This window comes from Solea solea, chromosome 2, assembly GCF_958295425.1.
Source record: "Solea solea chromosome 2, fSolSol10.1, whole genome shotgun sequence".
Lineage (NCBI taxonomy): Eukaryota > Metazoa > Chordata > Actinopteri > Pleuronectiformes > Soleidae > Solea > Solea solea.
Genome location: NC_081135.1, coordinates 36,395,284 through 36,416,183, shown reverse-complemented (window position 1 = coordinate 36,416,183; position 20,900 = coordinate 36,395,284). Strand labels below are relative to the sequence as shown.

At 39.2% G+C, this 20,900-nt stretch overlaps 1 protein-coding gene across 4 annotated transcripts in view; it reads right to left on the bottom strand.

Moving 5' to 3' along the window:
- kalrna (kalirin RhoGEF kinase a) overlaps nucleotides 1–20,900 on the bottom strand; it is a 158,018-nt gene continuing 137,118 nt past the window's right edge. The window contains exons 45-68 of one of the 4 annotated variants that reach the window (XM_058612333.1): nucleotides 20,713–20,831; nucleotides 20,547–20,613; nucleotides 19,460–19,563; nucleotides 19,298–19,367; nucleotides 19,111–19,197; nucleotides 18,665–18,757; nucleotides 17,885–17,935; nucleotides 17,669–17,746; nucleotides 17,401–17,586; nucleotides 16,703–16,874; nucleotides 16,388–16,602; nucleotides 14,999–15,285; nucleotides 12,174–12,342; nucleotides 9,661–9,723; nucleotides 9,498–9,525; nucleotides 7,937–8,099; nucleotides 7,709–7,830; nucleotides 7,432–7,563; nucleotides 6,158–6,319; nucleotides 5,867–5,945; nucleotides 5,724–5,775; nucleotides 4,962–5,110; nucleotides 4,475–4,613; nucleotides 1–4,252 (exon numbers count right to left, since the gene is read on the bottom strand). In XM_058612333.1, the coding sequence (XP_058468316.1) occupies nucleotides 3,695–4,252; nucleotides 4,475–4,613; nucleotides 4,962–5,110; nucleotides 5,724–5,775; nucleotides 5,867–5,945; nucleotides 6,158–6,319; nucleotides 7,432–7,563; nucleotides 7,709–7,830; nucleotides 7,937–8,099; nucleotides 9,498–9,525; nucleotides 9,661–9,723; nucleotides 12,174–12,342; nucleotides 14,999–15,285; nucleotides 16,388–16,602; nucleotides 16,703–16,874; nucleotides 17,401–17,586; nucleotides 17,669–17,746; nucleotides 17,885–17,935; nucleotides 18,665–18,757; nucleotides 19,111–19,197; nucleotides 19,298–19,367; nucleotides 19,460–19,563; nucleotides 20,547–20,613; nucleotides 20,713–20,831 (3,345 nt within the window). In that variant the 3' untranslated portion in view covers nucleotides 1–3,694. Of the gene's footprint in view, nucleotides 4,253–4,474; nucleotides 4,614–4,940; nucleotides 5,111–5,723; nucleotides 5,776–5,866; nucleotides 5,946–6,157; nucleotides 6,320–7,431; nucleotides 7,564–7,708; nucleotides 7,831–7,936; nucleotides 8,100–9,497; nucleotides 9,526–9,660; nucleotides 9,724–12,173; nucleotides 12,343–14,998; nucleotides 15,286–15,309; nucleotides 15,434–16,387; nucleotides 16,603–16,702; nucleotides 16,875–17,400; nucleotides 17,587–17,668; nucleotides 17,747–17,884; nucleotides 17,936–18,664; nucleotides 18,758–19,110; nucleotides 19,198–19,297; nucleotides 19,368–19,459; nucleotides 19,564–20,546; nucleotides 20,614–20,712; nucleotides 20,832–20,900 lie in introns of those variants that run through there. The other 3 variants (XM_058612330.1, XM_058612331.1, XM_058612332.1) reach the window with 3 other exon arrangements.

Below are 20,900 nucleotides of genomic sequence, written 5' to 3'. Positions count from 1 at the left end.
ATATACATTTTTGTAATTATGAACCATTTGGCTCTCCATACATGTAACCACTGTTGTTGTGTTGTTGTTCTGAATGGTGAGGATTTGACATGAAAAAAAAAGAAAAAAGTTTATGATGAAGCTGTGAAATAAGTTAAGGGGGAAAATGGGAGCGTGACATTCGCTCGGCACCAGAAACACAGTCACAATAGACTGGAATCAGCTGCTCCACAGTCATCTGCTCTTCCAGCGCCTGACAAATTAACATCCAATCACTAAATCAACCTGAAAATCATTTCCTCTAAACGGCTCATTCCTTCATTCACCCAGGATGATTATTATCATTATTCGTTTGTGGCTGTTTAGTTCCAAGAAATAAAAGAAGACACGAGGCGTCCCTGGTGGTTCCTTCTGTGAGGTTAGTTTTTCTGTTTAACGCTAGTTTACCACTAAAAAAAACAAACTTATTTTAATACTAAATCCGATTAAGAACAAAAACACTCTGGAATAGTATTAAAATGTAATTACTTTGAGTTTCTTTAACACTGCTACCAGTATTTCATCGTGGACCTGGTCCTAAATCTGATTGGGTGTTAAACTAAATCTTATTTAGCTGTTTCTAAAAGATTTAACCATCACTGCCAGCATACTTCCTTGCATCCTTTACGGTTGAGCACTAGGGGGCAGCAGAGAGAAGAGAAATTCTGACAACAAAGGAAATGGAGGTGCTCTACGGAGGCCCACAATGGCCAAATGTCCTGATTTTAACTTTAACACAAACACTTGGAAGTGAAGGGGTGAGGAGAGAAAGATTCAAGCTACTTCAAGCTTCACCAATTCATGTTTATACATTTGTACCTTTCCAGAAGTTCCACCACTCTTCCTCGTCATCTCCCTTGAACTCCTACGCTGCCCCCCCTTGTTGACTGACGGTACTGCTGCTGTTTCATCTGTAAACGCAAGCCTTCACAGAATATGGACAGAAAAATGGCTCAAACTCAATAAAAAAATCAATATATGGACACAATGTTTTTTTTTTTTTTTTTACAGTGTAATGTTGAGCATGAGCGAGTCTTTACTGGTCGACGTGGGTTTTCAGAGAAGCAGGTTATGAGCCCAGTTAGTCAAAGCAGAGAAAGAACAGCACCTATGACGGCAGAACACATTCTACATTCATCGGTAGAAACAGAGACAGTAAAACAGACTCTTCTGTCAGCAAACGTGAGCTAATTTACAAGCCAAACACAACCAGAGACAACAACACCACAGGTGGTGATTTGTCACGCTGTTTTGTTTTTTTTCCTCCAACTTTGATCCAGGTGTCTGCTCTAGAAACTCGTCTCAACGGATCCCTGGTGATTTTTACATGCAGGTTTTTCCCTGATTATTCTACTCGTCTGCAAACTACCTAAGCAAGAGTTTTCTTTTTGTAAACAGTGATACAAACAAATTACCATTCAAACAGAATTCAAAGTTCAAAAATCCTGTGTTTCCAACAGCAGGACGACGACTCTGCAACGTCCCTTTTTAGTCCTGATTGGCCCAGTTAAGTCCAGCAGATCTGATGTAAACTCAGTCAATATTTAGCGACTGCTCGGTGACTTCAGTTCGGCTCTGCGTCCACGTCACCTCATTCTCTCAACCTCCTGAAATAAAATAAATAAATAAATAAATAAACATTCAATAAATTAAAAAATATATATATGTGATATCAGGGGTGTTTGTCGGCCGTCGCATTCACTCAATGAAAAATAAACAGAGGTGGATTCAGTTTCAAGTCCCGTCTTCTTCCTCGTCGCAGTTTTTTTTTTCCTGTGCGAAGAACAAAATTCCCCACCAGTGACCAAACAGACAACTAACAAAACATAGAAATTCAGACACACGAAGATTTTCGACAGAACTTCCTACTCCTAATTCATTCTTAATTTCTTTAACACTTAATCTACAGTCTAGTAAAAATACACCGACAATCCCAAGGGAAAAAAATGAGCAGGGCACTAAACCGTGGCTATGCTAGCACCTAGCGATACAGAACCAAAGTTTAAGGATTTAAGTTTTACTTTAACGACTCTTATAAAACTACCTTGGTTTTTTTTAAATCAGATTCCCCACTGACATTCATGAATCTAATTAATCCTCAATATGTAATCTCAAAGATGCTGTTAGCGACATCATCTTCTTTTCAGCTAACTTTTTGCTAACTTCCTGTTTGTTGCTGCTGTTAGCATTCCTGCTAACGCTATACCCTATTTAAAAAGGTCCTGTGTGTAGAATTAGGGGCTGTCTATCAACAGAAATTAAATATTTATAGTCATTATTCATGTAATATTACAAAACTACTGTGTTTTTGTTACTGTAAAAATGATTGTTTTTCTAAATGGGAGCATAATTTACAAATAAAAGAAAATAGGGCTGCATTACTTGATTAATCAATGAACTATTTAAGTATTTTAGTCATCGATTAATCAGTTTGAGGTTGTTTTTTTTTGCATTATTAAGACACGTTTTCTGATTTTTCAGCTTCTTAAATGTGAAAAGTTTCTGGTTTCTTTGCTCCTGGAGTCATGTCATCAAAACTGAATTATTTTGGATTGTGGACAAAACAAAAACAACTTTTGAGAACATCATCATTTCCAGGTTTTTAAAAACACTGATTTAAAGTACTGAAGTACTCAATTAATTCGGAGAATAATCAACTGATTAATCGATTATGAAAAGAATCGTTAGCTGAAGCCCTAAAAAAAATCCTGAAACTAGCAATTTAGATATTAAGGATATTAAATCAAGTGCGAAGTAGAAGCTAATTTTCCCACAGCTACATTCAAACTAAGTTCTTTTATTACATCCAACAGTGTCGCCCCCTGGTGGCTATTCACTATGCTTTGAATTTTCTTTGAGCCAATTTGATTTTTGAACACGAGGGTGAAGACAATTGTGATTCTGTCAGTTGCAATATGCAGCTTTACCACTAGATGCCACTCAATCTCTACACACTGGGTCTTTTAACGTGGATTATTAACAGGTTTATTAACTCCCAGCAGCTTTAAATGAACTCAGAGATGATGACCATGCAAACATTATACCGTCACAGTGTAAACACATTTTTAGCTAAGCACCGAATCTTTGCTATCAGTCGCCGGTCAAACGAACTTGAACAAACTTATGCTCAAGTTATAGATTCATACGTCGCTGATAATAATATGCTCATGTCATTGGTCGGTCGTCTTATGTCCCTGAGCTGGAATATCGTGTCTTGTGGAGTAAGACTGGGATTGACTCGACTTTGGGATTATTAACAAATATATGTTTTTTGTTGTTTTTCTTTTTTGTTCTGTAAAAATAAACCCTCTTAATGTAAATAAAACCAAATATTATTCTCCGTCATGTTTTGCTCACAGTGGTCGTTTTCTCAAATTTGAGTTAGTTCTTTGGGATTTTAATGGGACATCCAGGACAATCTGGCCAATAAATGAATTTCATTACATTTTTGGTTGACGAGTAAATGTTGTCAAACCATAAAATGACATTATTTATTGTATTTACGTATGGGTTTGAACCAAAGTGGCCTAAATCTCGCACCACGGGCGACAAAACCTTTTCCCACTCGCACATTAATAAATAATTGAGATAATTAAAAGCCTAAAATATATTATTATAGTGTTATTATTGGTACACTGGTGGTCACAGGTGGATTTTTTCATTGATGTCGTCTTCTTCACAGTGTGTTGCCCATGCTGCTGCTCACCAGCCCTTTGATATTGGTGATGGGCCTGATGTCGTGCAGCTGTCTTCTGCGGTCGATGAACGCGCCCAGTCGCGTCGTGTCCAGGGGCGTCTTGGAGTACTCGCCGCCGTGCGCGCCCCCTCGACCCACCCACGGGTGCTGCAGACAGGAAGTGGCGCTCGGCCTCTTGCGCTGATCCTGCTGCAGCACCGACGACACAAAGTCCCTCGCCGCCTGGCTCACGTCGCGGAAGTACTCGTCCGGGAAGCAGAAGTCCAGGCGGCAGATGTTGACGCACGTCTCCTCGGGCGACTCGTCCAGGAACGGCGAGACGCCGCTGAGCAGGACGTACGCCAGCACGCCGACGCTCCACACGTCTGTCGCCACGGAGACCGGCGTCCCGCGGATGAGCTCCGGCGCGGCGAACTCCGGGTTCCCGAGCAGCAGGTGGACGTAGCGGCGGTGCACGGACAGCTGCACGGCGTCGCCGAGGTCGACGAGTTTGACGCACGGCGTGGGAGCGTGGAGGTCCACCATGATGTTCTCAGGCTGCAGGAAAGAGAAGCGGAAAATTACAACTTTAGTCATTTATCTTTGTTGTTGTTGATGGAAATTATGGAAAATAATCTGTATGCTGTGTCCTTCATCTGTCAGGCAAGACTATCAGACCTGACTGAGGGAGCGTTTGTCTAAAATACCATGTAACTTGAAAGTTACACAGGGATCATGGGTGAGTCTTGAGTTGTTGTTGTTGTTGGTGGTGTCTCTGACCTTGAGATCCAGATGTGCTACCCTGCAGGTGTGCAGGTGTTGCACGGCCTCCAGCGTCTCCCGGATGAAGAACGCCACCTTCTCCTCCATCAGCTCGTCGTGGGCAACAAGGTAGTCGAGGAGTCGACCATCCTCCAGCCTGGGAACGCACAGATTAACTCACATTTAGACGGACGTTAGCAGGGGTGTCAAGCCAGTTTGACCACCCGGTGATAGGTGTTTCACAATCTGAACCCGCTCTGACACTTGTTTATTGTACAACTCTCTTTTAGATTCTCTGTTTTTTTAAGGTTGCTTTGCAGCATAGGCAGTTGCTGCCATGACTGGAGGGGATGTGTGAACAGCCAATAGCAGCACAGTCTTTCTCTAAACTGTCCTGTGATTGGTCAAAGTCTCCCGTCTTGGGCCTACCTCATCTTTAAGAAACAAACACAGCCTGAGAGAAAGTCTCTGGTCTCTGTCGCTCTTTATTCAGGCTCACACTTACAGCTCCAGGACCAGCATCAGAGAGGTGGGGGACTCATATGTGTCCAACAGCGCCACCAGCTGGTGGTTCTGCACGTGCTGGAGAATGTCGGCCTCGTGAGCCGCCTGCTCCTTCTTCTGCATCTTCTTACTCACGAACTTCACTGCGACCTAAAAATAAAAAATAAAAGAGATAAAATGGGTTTTAATGTAAAAGAAGAAGACAATGAAACTTAAAAAAATATACATGATAGAGATATACTAACTTAATTATTGACTTTAGAAATGCAGATACCCTGAAAAGACACTTAAATACTGTATATATGTATATATATATATATATATATATATATATATATATATATATATATATATATATATATGTACATACTTGTAAACTAAAACTGAAATTTATATAATTACCAATAAATTAATAAATACTCACTTAATCTTCATAATTTGGTCATATTTTGGAAAACTAGGTTTATAAAGTCAAGCTTTACCCTCAGTACATTTAAAAACAGTAGATTTAACAAAAATTATGATTATGATAACAATAATAATAAGAATACATTTTATTTGTAAATGCCTTCTGACACTTCATTTAAATAATACAATGTTAAATTCATAAAATGCAAATACAAATTTTTATTAAGTGTATATCAATGAAAACACATCATATATTTTTTATGCCACGAAACCTAAATATATAAATTCTCATTATCATTTAACAACAAGGAGCTAATTTAAACATGAATATTATTCACGTGGATGAAGGTTCTACCTCTTTCTTTGTAGACTTGTTGAGACACTTTCTCACCACTGAAAATCGTCCCCTGGTTAAAAATAAACGGAAAAAGACATAAATATAAGAAAAGACACAAGAAAAATTCACTAAAAAAAATAAATAATCTAAGGCACCATTACCTTCCAATCTCACAGATCTCAGAGAAGGTCGAGTCAAAGTTGTCTTTCCACTGGATTCCTGTTCCATCATATCCTGAGTCTGGAACAACAGAGACCACTTTACTTTAATTAGTGATTGATAACAATATCTATCCCACTGTAAACGTTGGTTGGTGTATTTTTTCCCACTGGACAAGCTGTTTCCCACCTTTTTAATGCTAAGATAAACGCTAATGTTCATTGTTTAAGTCTTATTTAGCTATTTTTGTCATTAAAAACCTTCTCTGAGTGTACATGAGTCTGCAGACTTACTGCTGTTGGGCAGTGTGACCATGTTGGAGGCCTCGGATGGCGGCCCCAGCCCCCAGCGGTTGGAGGCTCGCACCCTGAACTGATAATGACCACCGGGAATCAGGGCGTCAATCTGGACGCACTCCTCCCTGCTGCTGACCACCTGTTCCCATAGCAACGAATCTGCGCAGAGAGAGACGAAGTGAGTATATATACTATACTGTAGGTGAAGGCACAGATACAACAACTGAAGCAAACAGCATACACAAACAAATTCAATTCAATTCAATACAATATACATTAAAATGACTTAAAATATACATGAACTACACAGAGTGCGATATAAAATCACATAATCAGCAAATTATTCAATAAACACAAGGCACAGCTGCATGTTTCTGCCTCCAATTCATTAAAAAACATTGTAAAAGTGACAAAATTAGACAAAATGTGTCGTAAAACTGGACTTTTATAATATATTTCTCAAAACTGGAATAACACACTGAAATAATACAGTTGGAAGTCAAATTACTATTTGAGATGTATATATATATATATATGCATGTTAAGTCAGACTGCAGCTAGCCTGGAATTTCTGAAAACCATGATTTGTTCCACGTGTGTGACAAAAAGCCATAAAATGAAAGAAGCAAACCTTTATCCTGACCCTGTGTTTTCAATAAAAACTACTAGAATGAAACATAACTTTATTTTACTTAAGAAATGCCTAAAACTAATGTTAATTTGACAACAGGAAGTAGCCTGTTTTGACAGGAAGTAGTGCCACTTTTGTTTAACGAAAGTTGTGGTTACCACCTGCCATAAAATGAAAGACGCAAACCCTAACCCTGTGTATTTAAGAATAACTACTAAAATGAAATATAACTTTATTTTATTGAAAAAAAACAGAAATTTGATGACAGGAAGTAGCCTGTTTTGACAGGAAGTAGCCCCACTTAGCACATGGGTAAAACAAATCAGGGTCTGTTCGATTAAATCATTTAATAATTTTGAATTACAGGACGACAGGAAGACACTCAAGGCTCTAAATCACCAGCTAAACTTGAAAACTAGATAAAGTATATCGCCACCTAGTGTCGTGGAGGTAAACATACTTCATTCAATAATTCCTAGCTGGTTTCACATGACTTCAGAGGACATTACATTTATTTCCTACTGGCCTGAAACTAACCTTAACCTCATCCTACAACATGTCGTCGACCTTAAAAATTTAATCTTTTATGTTATGGGGACTTTTCGAGGAAAACAAGACCCCCCCCCCCACACACACACACCTTCCTGTCTGTACTCCACAGTGTAGCTGCTCACAGCACAGTGAGCAGATGAAGCAGGAGGAGGCCAGTGGACCATCACTGCCGTGCTGCTGGCTTCCTGTGCCACGGGCCGCCCCGGGGCTGCTGGGATACCTGCGAATGACACACATAAATAATAAATAACACACACACACACACACAAAAAAATGACTGTAGGCGTTTTTAAAACTAAAATTTCAAAATCAGGTTTGGTGCTTTAAAATGGTTTAAATGATACTTTAAATCCATGCGCTGTCACCTTGGACTTTAATGGAGGCGGAGGAGGAGGCGGAGCCGTGGTCGTTAACGGCAACGCAGGTGTAGATCCCCGTGTCCTGAGGCATCAGGTTGCAGATCTTTAGCAGGATGTCACCGGTGTCCCTGCACAGACACAGACACAGAGAGAGGAACCAGGATTAACACTAATCCAGGAAAACAACAACAACAACAACACTGGTGCGGCGGCGGCGGCAGCGGCTGTTGTCACCTGATGTCGATGGTGAATCGGTTGTTGCTGGTCACCGGGTTCTGGTCAGGGCCTTTCAGGGTCACCGAGGGTTTGGGTCGACCACACACTTTGCAGCAGAGGACGACCGTCTCCCCGAACGCACACGCCACGTCTGACAGAGGGACGAGGAACTCTGGAGCCACTGCACACAAAACAACACACATACAGTAATGCTACACACCAGGGGGCGCTGTAGCTGCAGACTGGATTCATCTATGACTAAATGCTGTTCAATTCATGTACACTGTTAAAAAAAAAGTGTAATATTTATGTTTTAAGGAGAAAAAAAGACGTTTTAAGGGGAAAGGATTGTACACAGCGCCACATACAGGCCTGGCATAAGTACTACAGTGTTTGTTGGAGACAGTTTTTAAATACGACAAAGAAAAAGATCGTCAAATGTCAAATTTTCCGTTTCCATGTGGATGCATGTTACTTACTCGGAAAACTCAAGTTTTCAAATCACAACAAAGGAGCGTGGACCTAAGTAACCTTTGACCCACTGACATTGGCAGGTCTTTACGATGTGACCATTCATCGGAGTCCTTTAAAAAGTGCTACGGTAAATATTTTACTTTTACCTTTTTTTTTTGGCCTTTTAACAACCTTTAATAATGTCAAAATATGAATGAAAATTAAACCACCTTAACCTGTTAAATACATGAAACCTTGACACACTTGTTTTAAAGGATTTGAGCAAGAAGTCATTGTCACTTAATTATTAAATCGACTTAAATATGAAAGAATGAAATGAATCAGTATTTCACTTTGCCAGTTGAAACCAGTCTTGTATAAAGTACTATAAAGGCGATACTTGAAGTAAGTTACCAGAAAATGACTTTGTTGAAGTCACTTATTTTATAATATTACTTAAGTAAAAGTCTTACATTTTGACAGTTACTGTAATTAGGTATTTAAAAGTAATTTTCTGATATAAAATGTACTTAAGTTTTAGAAGTAAAAGTAAAATTATTTTAAAAAAAAGTGAGGAGTTAGGCTCAGTGGTAGGGCAAGTTGTCTTTCAACTGGAAAGTTGTGCGTTAAATTCCTGGCTCTCCTAAGTCTATAAGACACTCTTCTTCCTCTGATTTGATTTGGTAGTAACAAAGACAGTTAAGGGAAATGTAGTGGAGTAAAAATACAAAAGTTGGTAGTAGAAATATAAATAATAAAGTACAGGTACATGGATTTTGTACTTAAGTACAGTAAGGAAGTATTTGTACTTTGTTTCATTAGAACACTGGTTAAAATTAAGTTAAATTATACCTCATTGATACTTTTTACACTGTAAGATTGTGTGTATATATATATATATGTAAATATATATATATATGTAAATATACATATGTAAATATATATATATATATATATATATGTAAATATACATATATATATACATATATATATATATATATATATATATACATATATATACATATATATATGTATACACACGTACATATATATATAGAAGCTTTAAAATCCACATTTGATCTGCACTACAGTGGTTTATTTTGTGGTTTCCTCTCTGGTTTCTTACCTTCCTGGATGAAGTTTGGGTTCAGAAGCTGCAAAACAAGAATGATGAGTTCAGTTGTGAACACATGAAAGTGTCCAGCTGCGTCATTTCCTGTCGTACTGTTGTTATTTGTCATTATATTAAAAATAGACACATTTGAGTTGACAGACTGCGGCTCGTGTACCTCCATGCCCGTCTTTGGGTCGAGGTCGTCGTCACAGTCGGACTCGTCTGAAGTGTGGACGTCCTGGTGCAGGAGGAGACGCGGGGGAAATGGCGGCAGAAAGGTACGGAAAGCGAATAGGGACAAAAATCATGGTTAAAAAAAGGAAGAGAGAGATGAAGAGGAGAAATTGGTATGACGATAGAAAAAGGCAATAACAGTGAGGAAGAGGACAAAGGGATGTTATTAACTCTCCTGATGTTTTTCCTCGTGTCACCGTGGCTGATACTCACCGCAGAGCTGACGTGGTTTTTGTTCTTTTTGTAATAAAATAAATCAAACAGCAACTTTATTTCTCAGCAGTGGTTTTTTCAGACTCTTTATCTTCATATTTTCACCTTAAGAGTTTGTATCAGTGTTTTTTATGAAGCAGCAAACAACCAACTCTGCTGCTGTGGTGAAGTATGTTATTACATCAGCATTAACTCTTTATCTGTAAAGTCAAGGGAACTTTTCCATATGAATGAAAGTCTTAAGTCACATTTATGACAATAAAGCAACTTAAAAATATCGTTTTAACTATTCAAAAATAAGACAAACATTATGCTGTATACATTTGTCTTTTCGAGAACAGTTAACAAATAACCTGTGAATTTTGGACATTTTCAAACTCTAATTTCCCCTTAAAACAAATTGAAGAAAGTTGTTCTGATCACCAGTGGAGAAATTCTATCACGTAAGACATTTAGTTTTAGTTAAAATGAAAAAAAAAAAAAAGATAAAATGATAAAAAATGATTTCCCTTTCTTTGCTCTGGCTCAGTCAGCACTAGTTTCTAAACACCACGGACTGTGTTTCCAGTAGGAACGTTGACGTGGTGACACATGGACTGTACTGAAAACTAGAGCTGCAACTATTTAATCATCGTTTGGTTCATAAAATGTCAGAAAATGTCCATCAGTGTTTGTCAAACCTGGAAATGATGAGCAAAGAAAACAGAAAATATTCACATTTAAGAAGCTGAAACAATCAGAAATCTTCAAAGCGATTCATCGATTATCAAAATAGTTGACGATTGATTTAGTAATTGTTTCAGCTCTACATTCCTGCAAATAGGAACAAAGACTATTTAGCTGTGCTAATTAAAAAGAAGCACACAAGATTCACAATCTTTCATGTGACCTTTAGAATTCCAAAAAAACATCTTTGTCTTAGACGTTCTCAAACCCTTTGTACCAAGAACCACCTGAGAAAACACCACTAAACAACAGTCATATGAGCTTGGACGTCACATTTTCCCATTTCCCATGTTTTTTCTTACAGTCTGCAGACAATGTTGTGTTGAAAATAATCGACATGTTAGTTCACTGCAAAAACAACAACAACAAAAAGTGAAAATCAAACTGTCGTTAAACGATTAAATCACTGGGATCTACGTAACGTCTACTCATGCACAGAGAGGGAGGAGAAAAAACAACAACCACCAAACACAAAAAAATAAGTTTATTTTTCACTCAGTGCAGTCGAGGATCTCGGGGTTAAAAATGAAACTCAAATATTTAAATAAAAACAAAACACGTGCAGCGTTCTCAACCAGTTCACCACCGTGCCTTAACCTCCTGGAAAAGACGTTTTTATAAAGTATTGTAGTTGATATTACTCTTTGCAAACAGACGTGACGTAACGTTATTTATTTGCTACGTCCTTCATCTGTAAACAGACTCTGTCACACAAAACTATCAGACCTGACAGAGGGAGCGTTTAAGTGCATACAGCAGCACAGCAGAGGCGGGCGGAGACAAGTTTATCCCAGTTTTTCTGAGCAGTAGAATTCAAAGTGGGGCTACTTTTTTGTAGTTTTAGCTATTTTACATAAAATAATGTTCGATTTTTACAAAATAAACAGATGCTAGTGGTTGTTTCATCATTTGTGCTAACAGGAAGTAGTCACACAAACTGGATTTCCGGGGGGGTGACACCTCTGTTTCTTTTGTCATAAAACTAACCACTTCCTGTGTGCAGTGCGTGGGCATGTCACCGGGTGACATGAGTTCGACAGGCTAAATCAGCATCGTATGAAGTCATGTGACAAACAGTTTGAACGGAACCGGCGTTTGTTTATATTTAAAAATGACAAACTAGGTTTTTAGTTTAAACAGATTAATTTTTTGTCCATTTGGGCAAAAATGACTTGCTCTGTGTGTGTGTGTGTGTGTGTGTGTGTGGGGTGATGGGTGTCCATGATTGCATCACGTCTCTGAACTCAACAGTTACAGGTTCAATCCTAATTTAATCCAGGTTGAGAATCACTGCTGGATAACAAAAAAAACACATAAAAAAGGTGTGTGTGTGTTTGCAGGTTTGAACAAACACAAACACATGCTCACACACACACTCGGGTTAGGAATTTCAAAATAAAATCCAAACGGAGCAGGCGGAGCCGAGTGGGGGGGCGGGGGCGGGTTTTTTGAGGCACACATATAATATATATAAATGACATCACCAGCGTGCGCCGTCGGCCTGCGTTTACTCACTTTGCCCTTTGACCCCGTGGCGGCGGCAGAGGCCAGAGGGGGAGGGGGCGTGATTTCTTTGGCCTTACGCAGGAGGCCATTCTCGTGACCCCTCGCGACCCCCAGCGAGCCGGCGTCCTTGGCCTCGGCGCGCTTCCTGGCGCGCAGCGTGTTCCACGACAGAGACTTCCTGCACGGCAACAGGAACGAGAAACGTCAAACCAGCCAATCAGAGAGAAGCTCAGTGGGCGTGTCCAGGTTAGTCTGGCTGCAGGGAGCCTGGACTTACTGTTTGTGATGTCATGTGATGTCATGGTGATACAGGGATTATTTATGTAATTTAAACAGGAAGTAAAGTTAATTACCTCACTTACTTTGCAATTTCACAATAAAAATGTCATTCTTTAACAACTATATTTAAATTTTCTTCATTTTATATGAGGAGGAATTGTATTAATATTTGTTTCTTGTTTTGTTAAGGAGTGATTTAGATTATGTAAAACAAAAGAAAATACTGTAAATATACTTCACTATGTAGATACTGTACTGTAGATAAGTGACAACTACTTACTGTACTACCATGTAGTAATAAACATAGTTTACAACAGTTAATAAATAACAATAAATGTATTTTAGTAATTAGATTTTAATAATGTATATTTTTAGTTATTACATGTGGATAATGTATATTTTTAGTTATTGCATGTGAATAATGTATATTTTTTGTTATTACATGTGAATAATGTATATTTTTTAGTTATTATATGTTAATAAATGTAAATTTCCCTTCAGAATTGTGAGATAAAGGCAGTGTTTTATGTTAATTTCTATTCTGTTCCAGTGCCGTTACACTACATTACATGTCATATAGGACCATTTATGGATGAGTCTGATCTTGTTGCATTTTTCATGTTGCAGTAAATTCAGTCAAATAATCCAATTATCAACTGGATTTTTAGATTTTAACGTATCAAATACACTATTAAATGTTTTTTATTTAGTGTTTCATGATAATTTAATATTTTAAAACACTTTAACATAAAAATTGTAATTGTAATTGAAATAAATCGAATTTGAGGTATTTGAGGTAGAAAAATCCATCACTATTGAGAGAAAGCATCAAACTCTGAACTTACATTTCTCCTTAACTACATTTAAATAAACCTTTTCCTGTAAATGTAAATATGAGCACATGTGCATGTTGTTGTGTTGTTGTTGCCTGAAGCTGTAGCCAGACTCTTCCGGTAAATTAAGATTATAAGATTATATGGGAGAGGATGAACTGAAAGACTCTGGTCTTATTTAAAGAGAGAGGGAGAGAAACATTCAAATTCAGCACAAAAACACTGATATTAACATTTTGTATAGATAAATGATATTTTTTCATCTATAAAACCACGTTAAATTCTTCATTTGTTAAAAATTAGTCTTTTTTGCTCCTTTTAAAGTTTATTTTATCAGAGAAAACACTCATCGTGTAGTTGTGTGTGTGTGTGTGTGACCTTTAGGTGCAAGAGTATTTAGTGGATACTCATTTTTCATCCCAGTTAAATGATGTGTGAAGCTTCTGTGGAGAGTCAGACTGTTGAGGTTAGTAAAACTCAAAGAAAACAGCAAATTAAAATGTCACTACAATAAGAACAAATACAAAAAAAAAGGCTTAAATTAAACATACGGGGGGAAAAAAGTGCAGTTTTTTGGGTTTTTAAATCTTGTATTTCTACCTCTAATCTTCATAAATAAGTCAAGTAAATCATGTTTCCTGTGTACTTGCTCAGTGTCTCTCTGTTTGCGCCACCTAGTGGTGTAACCGTGCACACAGAAGCAGGCAGAACACTTTTTGCCGTTGTAGTTTATTTACAAATATTAAAAACTACAAACTGTCGGCCGTCTCCGGCCCTAACGCACAAAACAAAAACAACTTCACCTTCACCGTCGCTTTGCTAAACTCATGCTCGAGAAAAAGGTTTATTTTTTACATATTTAAAATACATTTAAAATCACTCTCATTAGTCGACCGACAGTCACACAATGTTGACCGTCGCCAGTAAATGAAACATATTGCACAGCCTGACTTTCATTCATTCATATTCTTCTTTTTCTTGTTTTTTTTTCTTCATCTTAAATAGTGCAAAAAAGGGATTTTTATTTTTATTTTCTTTTTAATTTTTAAACAGGAATGTTCTAGTGCCTCAGTCGGGGGACAAAAAAAACCAAAAACTTTGTACAGTGACTGCCGACACAATATAAACAAAATCGACTTTGTCTGTAAAATAAAAATAATAATAATAATAATAATAATAATAATTACAAGGCAGAAAAAAAAAGGAACAATAACAAACAACAACAAGAGGAAATAGATTGCCACAGACAACAAAATGAATCTTCTCCGTGCAGGAGAAAAAGGGGGCGGAGTCCACCTGAATGCCCCAGGTGAGCTATTTTGAGTCTTTTTCAAAAAGAAAAAAAACACAGGAAAAAAGTAGAAAAATAAAGAAAAAGCCGGGTGTTAGGAACTGAAATAAGAGTCTGGGTTTAGCTCCATGTGAGTTTCTGCGTTAACGTGTGTGTGTGTGTGTTGTAGTTCATGTGTGAGCCTGAAATCCATTTTCACGGAGATAAAACTGCCTCTGAAGCAGCTTTAGACGGACAGTGAGACGTCTGGTACCGTTTGTTTTTTAGCTCCGGGTCAGGAGTTAAAACACCCCCAAAAAAACAAAAAAAAAACAAAATCATGTGAGGTCCCAAAGTTTGTTTTTAAAGGGAGGGGGGAGAAGGAGTTAGGAGAGGCAGAGTTCTGGCGCAGCGTGCATCTGTCTGTCTGTCTGTCTGTCTGCTGGACTTACTTGATGTTGTGGGCGTCGGCCACCGCCGCCGGGAAGGACGACGTGGAGGCGGAGTCTTTTATGGGCTTTGTGGGCGGGCCCAGGACGTGTCCCGGCACCCAGCCCTCGGCGGCCGGCGACTGGATGTTGGCCGACCGGTAGACGAGGTACATGTTCTGCTGGTTGGTGGCCAGGATCTGCACCGTCTCGCCGTGGATCACGCAGATCTCGTTCTCCTTCAGCGCCGAGTAGTCCTGAGTGACCATCATGGTTGACGAGACGCCGTTGCAGCCGCCGCCGTCGCCATCCTACGGGGGGGGGGGGAGGACAGGAGGGGATGGAGGAGAAGACACGGAGGGGGAGGAGTGGAAAAAAAGGAAGGAGATGATGAGGAGAATTGAGGTTAAGGTGTGACTATGTGGGTTGGACGACGGTTCTGCTGCAGGTGACCTGAACCTGAGGAGAAGCAGTGGGAGGAGCAGAGGGCGTGGAAGGGAGGAGGAGGAGGAGGAGGAGGGAGAACAATCTGCTCAGTTTCTTTCTTTACGAGAACGGGAACAATCTCCCCTCAAAGTCAAAGTCAGATTAGTTGAAAGCACGGAAACCTGGCTTCCTGAGAACGTTCTGGAAACAATGTTCTGTTCCTGAACATATTCTCGGTTCCTCCTGAAGGAAACCTTCACTACTACCACTAGGTGGCACAAATCGCTCAGTTTGAGAGTTTGGAAGCCTAATGGGGGGGAAAAGGAGCTACTTCTCTCTTGATTTATAACATCTACAATAACATCTCTTTCCTGAGGAGTTAACGATCTCAATCTCTAGTTTCAGCTTTTCTTCAAAAGAACACAATGTCAAGTTTATAATCTATGTTCCCATTTAGAGGAAAATAGACAGTAAACGACTCTGTTGAACCCGTTACACCACAACCACAAAAGTCCTTTTGTTCGACTTCAAACGACGTCCGCGAGACCTCACGACAAAGAAAACTCCTCTCCAACAGAATGCAGCTGACACCACTGGGATTATCACACGGATTAATGATGCACACGCTGAACTACGATCACCTGGTAACTTGTTTGTTCTTGTAGGGGTTCATCTGGGGGTTTCAGAGAATGAAGTGGTTACTACGGTTAAAAATGCACTGTTAATTTTCCCTTTAGTGGGGATTATCTCACCTTATCTTATCTTGTTTAAAACAGTGTCTTGTGGGACATTTAAACACCAGTGAAGGTCAAGTTTTTTTTGGAGGGTTTGGCCTGAGTGAACAAGTGTCAGCACAAGCTGTTCAGTCAAAGTGGGACACAGGGAGTGAACAGGATGCTGCTGCACCTGCAGTGGCCCAGATTTTAGCCTTGAGGTTTTTTCCAATAACAACAAGAGAAAAGAGAAGAAAAAAAAAACAGGACTGACCCTGGGGTCGAAACACGACGAGCCGCCGTTGGAGGTAGAGACTTTCATCTGGCTCCACCCTCTCTCCAGCTCCTTGTCGCCGAGGCCGACGGTGGACGACGGTCGACTGTGAGACGACATCGAGGGCCGGCTCCCCGACGACGAGCGGTTCCTGGTGAGCGACGAGCTGCTGCCCGCGCCCTTCTCCTTCTGGTACTCGATGGGAGACTGGAGAGCTGAAATCACACACACGTTAAAAGCGGCGGCGTCAGACAGTCTGTGTGACCTTCAGATGTTCTTCCTTTTGGAAGTTAAGGGTCTTCTTCTTTCTCTCACCAGACAGGAAGTTGCTCTGCGCGTCCAGGACTTTCTGGATGTGCTGCACCCACACCTGCTTGATGTCGACGTTGGCCGCCTGCAGAGTGAGACGCTCGGACGAGCCGCGGCACGACAACACGAACTTACAGGGGTCGTTGTCCACAACTTCCTCCAGACCCAGGTAGGACACCTGCGTGGGAGGAGTCAAAGTTTATAGTCAAGTCTCAACCTTAAATAGATAAATACTAACATTTTAGATGAAAACTCTTTGTCAGTTTAGGTTGTTTTGCATCTTAGGCAGTTGTTGCCGATGCCAGAGAGAGGTCTCTGTGTAGTCGAGGGCAACGTTTTCTCCAAGAAACAGAATTTAGAGAAGTTTGGTTCTCTCTTCTCTGTACTTCCCGTGCTCAGATCACTTGATTTACATCATTTTTGATCAATAACGACACAAATATGTTGCCTACCGCAGCTTTAAAGGTCTTCTGGGTCCCAGTTAATTGTCAGAGAATCAGAAGTTGAATAAATACTCACTTAAAAATATAAGAAAAGCCTAGTTTTCATGGCCTTTGCATAAGTAAAACAGTGGAGAGTTGTTTTTCCAGAGCAGAAAGATGCCTTCATTTGTCGCACTCTTCTATCTCACCACTAGATGTCACTAACTCTCTGTAATCCTTACAAACTGAACCAGCAGAGTGCCTCACAGTTCTTCTGCTCACCTTGATGCTCTTCTTGAACTGGTATCTCTGCGTGGACGACCCTTTCCTGAGCAGCTCGCTGAAGATGACGATCTGCTCGAAGAGGAAGACCCGTCGCTCCTTGGAGCGCGACAGGACGCCGGCGTCCTGCTCCGTCACGAAGAAGGTCTCCTGCTGCAGCAGTTTGCCCTGACTGGTCAGTTTACCCTGAGGAGGAAACGCGGTCAGCACTCACAGAGGAGCAGGTTCATTTAACGTACATGATGTTCAAATTCAGCGATGTAGATACCTCGTATCCCTGCAGTCGACCCAGATTCATCATGTCGTTACACAGCTTCGGGACCTGAGACATCAAATCTACCGCTTTCTGTTGAGTGGAACACAAAGAGGTGGAGAAAGAGTTCATTATTTATTTTCATGCGTGCACTCTATCAGTAAAACACGTCCTGGATCGAAGCTTTAAAAGCAGGAAAACTGTAATCTGAGACGTAAATTGTGCTTTTACCTCAATCTGATCACAGTCTAATCCTGCCTTTGCGCTGTACTTCAGGAAGTCCTGAGGAGAAACACGAACAACAATTCATTATCAGTAATTGGCTGTAAATTCAGTTTCACAACAAACAAGAACATGAGATGTGAAATCTGTTAATGAGCTGGTGAACCTGGGAAATGATAGATTCATATACATTGAACACAAATGAGACTAAGGGTTAATTTGTATCATTATTGCACCTAGAAATTAACAATAAAAAGACACAAATAAATTTTACATGATGACACAAAGTCATTGTCAAGGATTTGCTGCAACTTGGTTCTCACACAAAAAACAACACTAACAGAACACAGTGCATCAGATTATGTAGTTACTGATCTAGATGAACATGCAAAATGTTATTTATTCACATTTAAATGAATGTAAACAGGGAAACAACTTCAGTTTTCTGAATTAACAATAAACAGCAAAAATAAAGCTCATCTAACAATAATGTTTCTGCAAACACGCAGTGGAATCTCTTGTTGTATGTTATACAGGAAAACATACATGTGTTCCTAAAGCACAAATATCATACACACAAATAAAAGCAGCACATAGATGGACACAGAAAAAGATCAAAAGAATAGAATCCACAAAGAGTCAAATAAATAATGTACTATACAATAAAACATGATACTACAGTTTGCAATAACATTAAAAGAGATTATAGAGCATGTTTCTATAAATCTACATGTGCAGGGTGACTCTATATAAACAATGATGATGCCAATGATGTAAAGGTTACAGTACCTTGAGCAGCAGCTGGTATTTGGTGATTCTCTGGATTGGTTTGATGAGGAAGTCGCTGAGGCTGAGCCTGGACTGAACCTCCTGCTGGATTCCCTGGAAGAATAAAAAAAACACTAAATTTTTCCTTCTTTATCATTGAATTGTTTTAATTAATTTCTCTTATCCAGTTAAGTCTCTAAGGACACAGGACAATAGGACATAAAAGCAGTTATTTTTATTTAATTTTTTTTAATTCACCTAATCAATTCATCGGTCAGTTATCTTATCGATTAATCAGTTAGTCGTTGTTTAGCTAGTCTTGTTTTAATCATTGAAAAAAAAAAAATCTATTAATCGATGCGGTCCAGCATTCATTTATACTGTTTAGATTTTTTTAGTGTAAAAATAATAATAAAAAAAATAACAATAATGATAACTGGAAAATAAAGAGTCAAAACATCACTTACTTCAAAATATGTGTCATATTCTGCCACGATGAACTCAGACTTCGGTTTATTCTGACAATAAACCACATACATGTGCAGTCGTCTCTCCTGCAACAACAGATCCAATATGTCACCAAAAGGAATAATGTTTTTACAGTAACAAATAATTATTATTATTGTAATAATAATTACACATTATCTAACTCACATGTTTGATGAAAAGCTCAGGAAGATGTTCATTGTCTTCCAAACATTTCTCCAGTTCTCCTACGAAGAAACTGACGAGAACACAAGGAGGATGCGACTCATTATCACACACAGCGAATATCCCTATTTGGGCCAGGCTCCAGTGTTTGGACACCAAACTTACTCTCGGTGCCAGTCGTAGATCTGGTGGATGTTCCCGAAGACGATTTTGTCTTTTCTTTTCATGTCCTCGGGGACGCCCTTCTCCTCCATTCTCTTCATGAAGCTCTGCAGGAGGTCACCAAAGGTCAACAGGCAGTTTCAGTTGACAAAGCTCTTTTCATACAGAACGGTAAACATTAAAAAAACAACACTGGGACAGAACAGAAAACAAAAGCCAAGAATATAAAGCCGAAATACACAAACCATGGCATTTTTTATTTATTTAATAGGAATAAAAGTTTTAAAAGAGGTAACCGGAGTAAAAAGGAACAAAAGAGGTCAAACAGAAAACCTTTTTAACGATTAAAAAACTAAAAAACAATGCAAAAAAAAAAAAAAGATGAAATTTAAAACTAAATATAATTAGTTAAAAGCACTTTTAAACAAAAAAAGACAGTTTACATAGACAGATAGACTACATAGCCAGCTAGCTAGTTATCTTAGATGGATATCCTAGCTCGATAGATAGCTCAACTAACTAGATAAACTTGACAAACAGCTAGTTAACTTAGATGGATATCCTAGCTCGATAGATAGCGCAACTAACTAGATAAACTTGACAAACAGCTAGTTAACTTAGATGGATATCCTAGCTTTATAGATAGATCAACTAACTAACTAACTAGATAGACAGACAGCTAGTTAGCTCAGATGGATATCCTAGCTCGATAGATAGCTCAACTAACTAGATAAACTTGACAAACAGCTAGTTAACTTAGATGGATATCCTAGCTCGATAGATAGCTCAACTAACTAGATAAACTTGACAAACAGCTAGTTAACTTAGATGGATATCCTAGCTTGATAGATAGCTTAACTAACTAACTAGATAGACAGACAGCTAGTTAGCTTAGATGGATAGCCTAGCTCGATAAATAGCTTAGCTACAGAGACAGAACAACATGAGGACACTTGGAACGAGGCAAACAATACACAATCAACACAATGAATCCAATTATAGTTAAAACAAGTGTTAAAAAGTGTGATATGTAGCAGTAATATAAATAATAAATATAATGGAACACAGCAGAGACAGGCGAGTGTCTCACCTCCACCACAGTGCCCAGGTCTTTGACGTAGTCCCTCTCCGTCTGAATCAGCTCTTTCAGGACAAACCTGAGCACAGAACAAACAACGTTCATTAACTTTCTGCTTCTGCTGCAGGAAGACACCAAGAGTTCAAAAGGTTGTCGTAGTAAAATAAAAAGTACTCACATTCGTCCTCTCATAGCTTTGGCTCGTTGCTCCAGCTCAGGGTTTCTCGGCTGGACGGGAGTGGTTTGTTCGGGCGGAGAGAGCGGGGAGAACCCGGGGTACGCTCCTGGTTCCAGAGTCTGAGAGGAGACGAGGGCGACATTGTACATTTTTTACCAACATGAAACAGAATTTTTGAGAAAAATGAG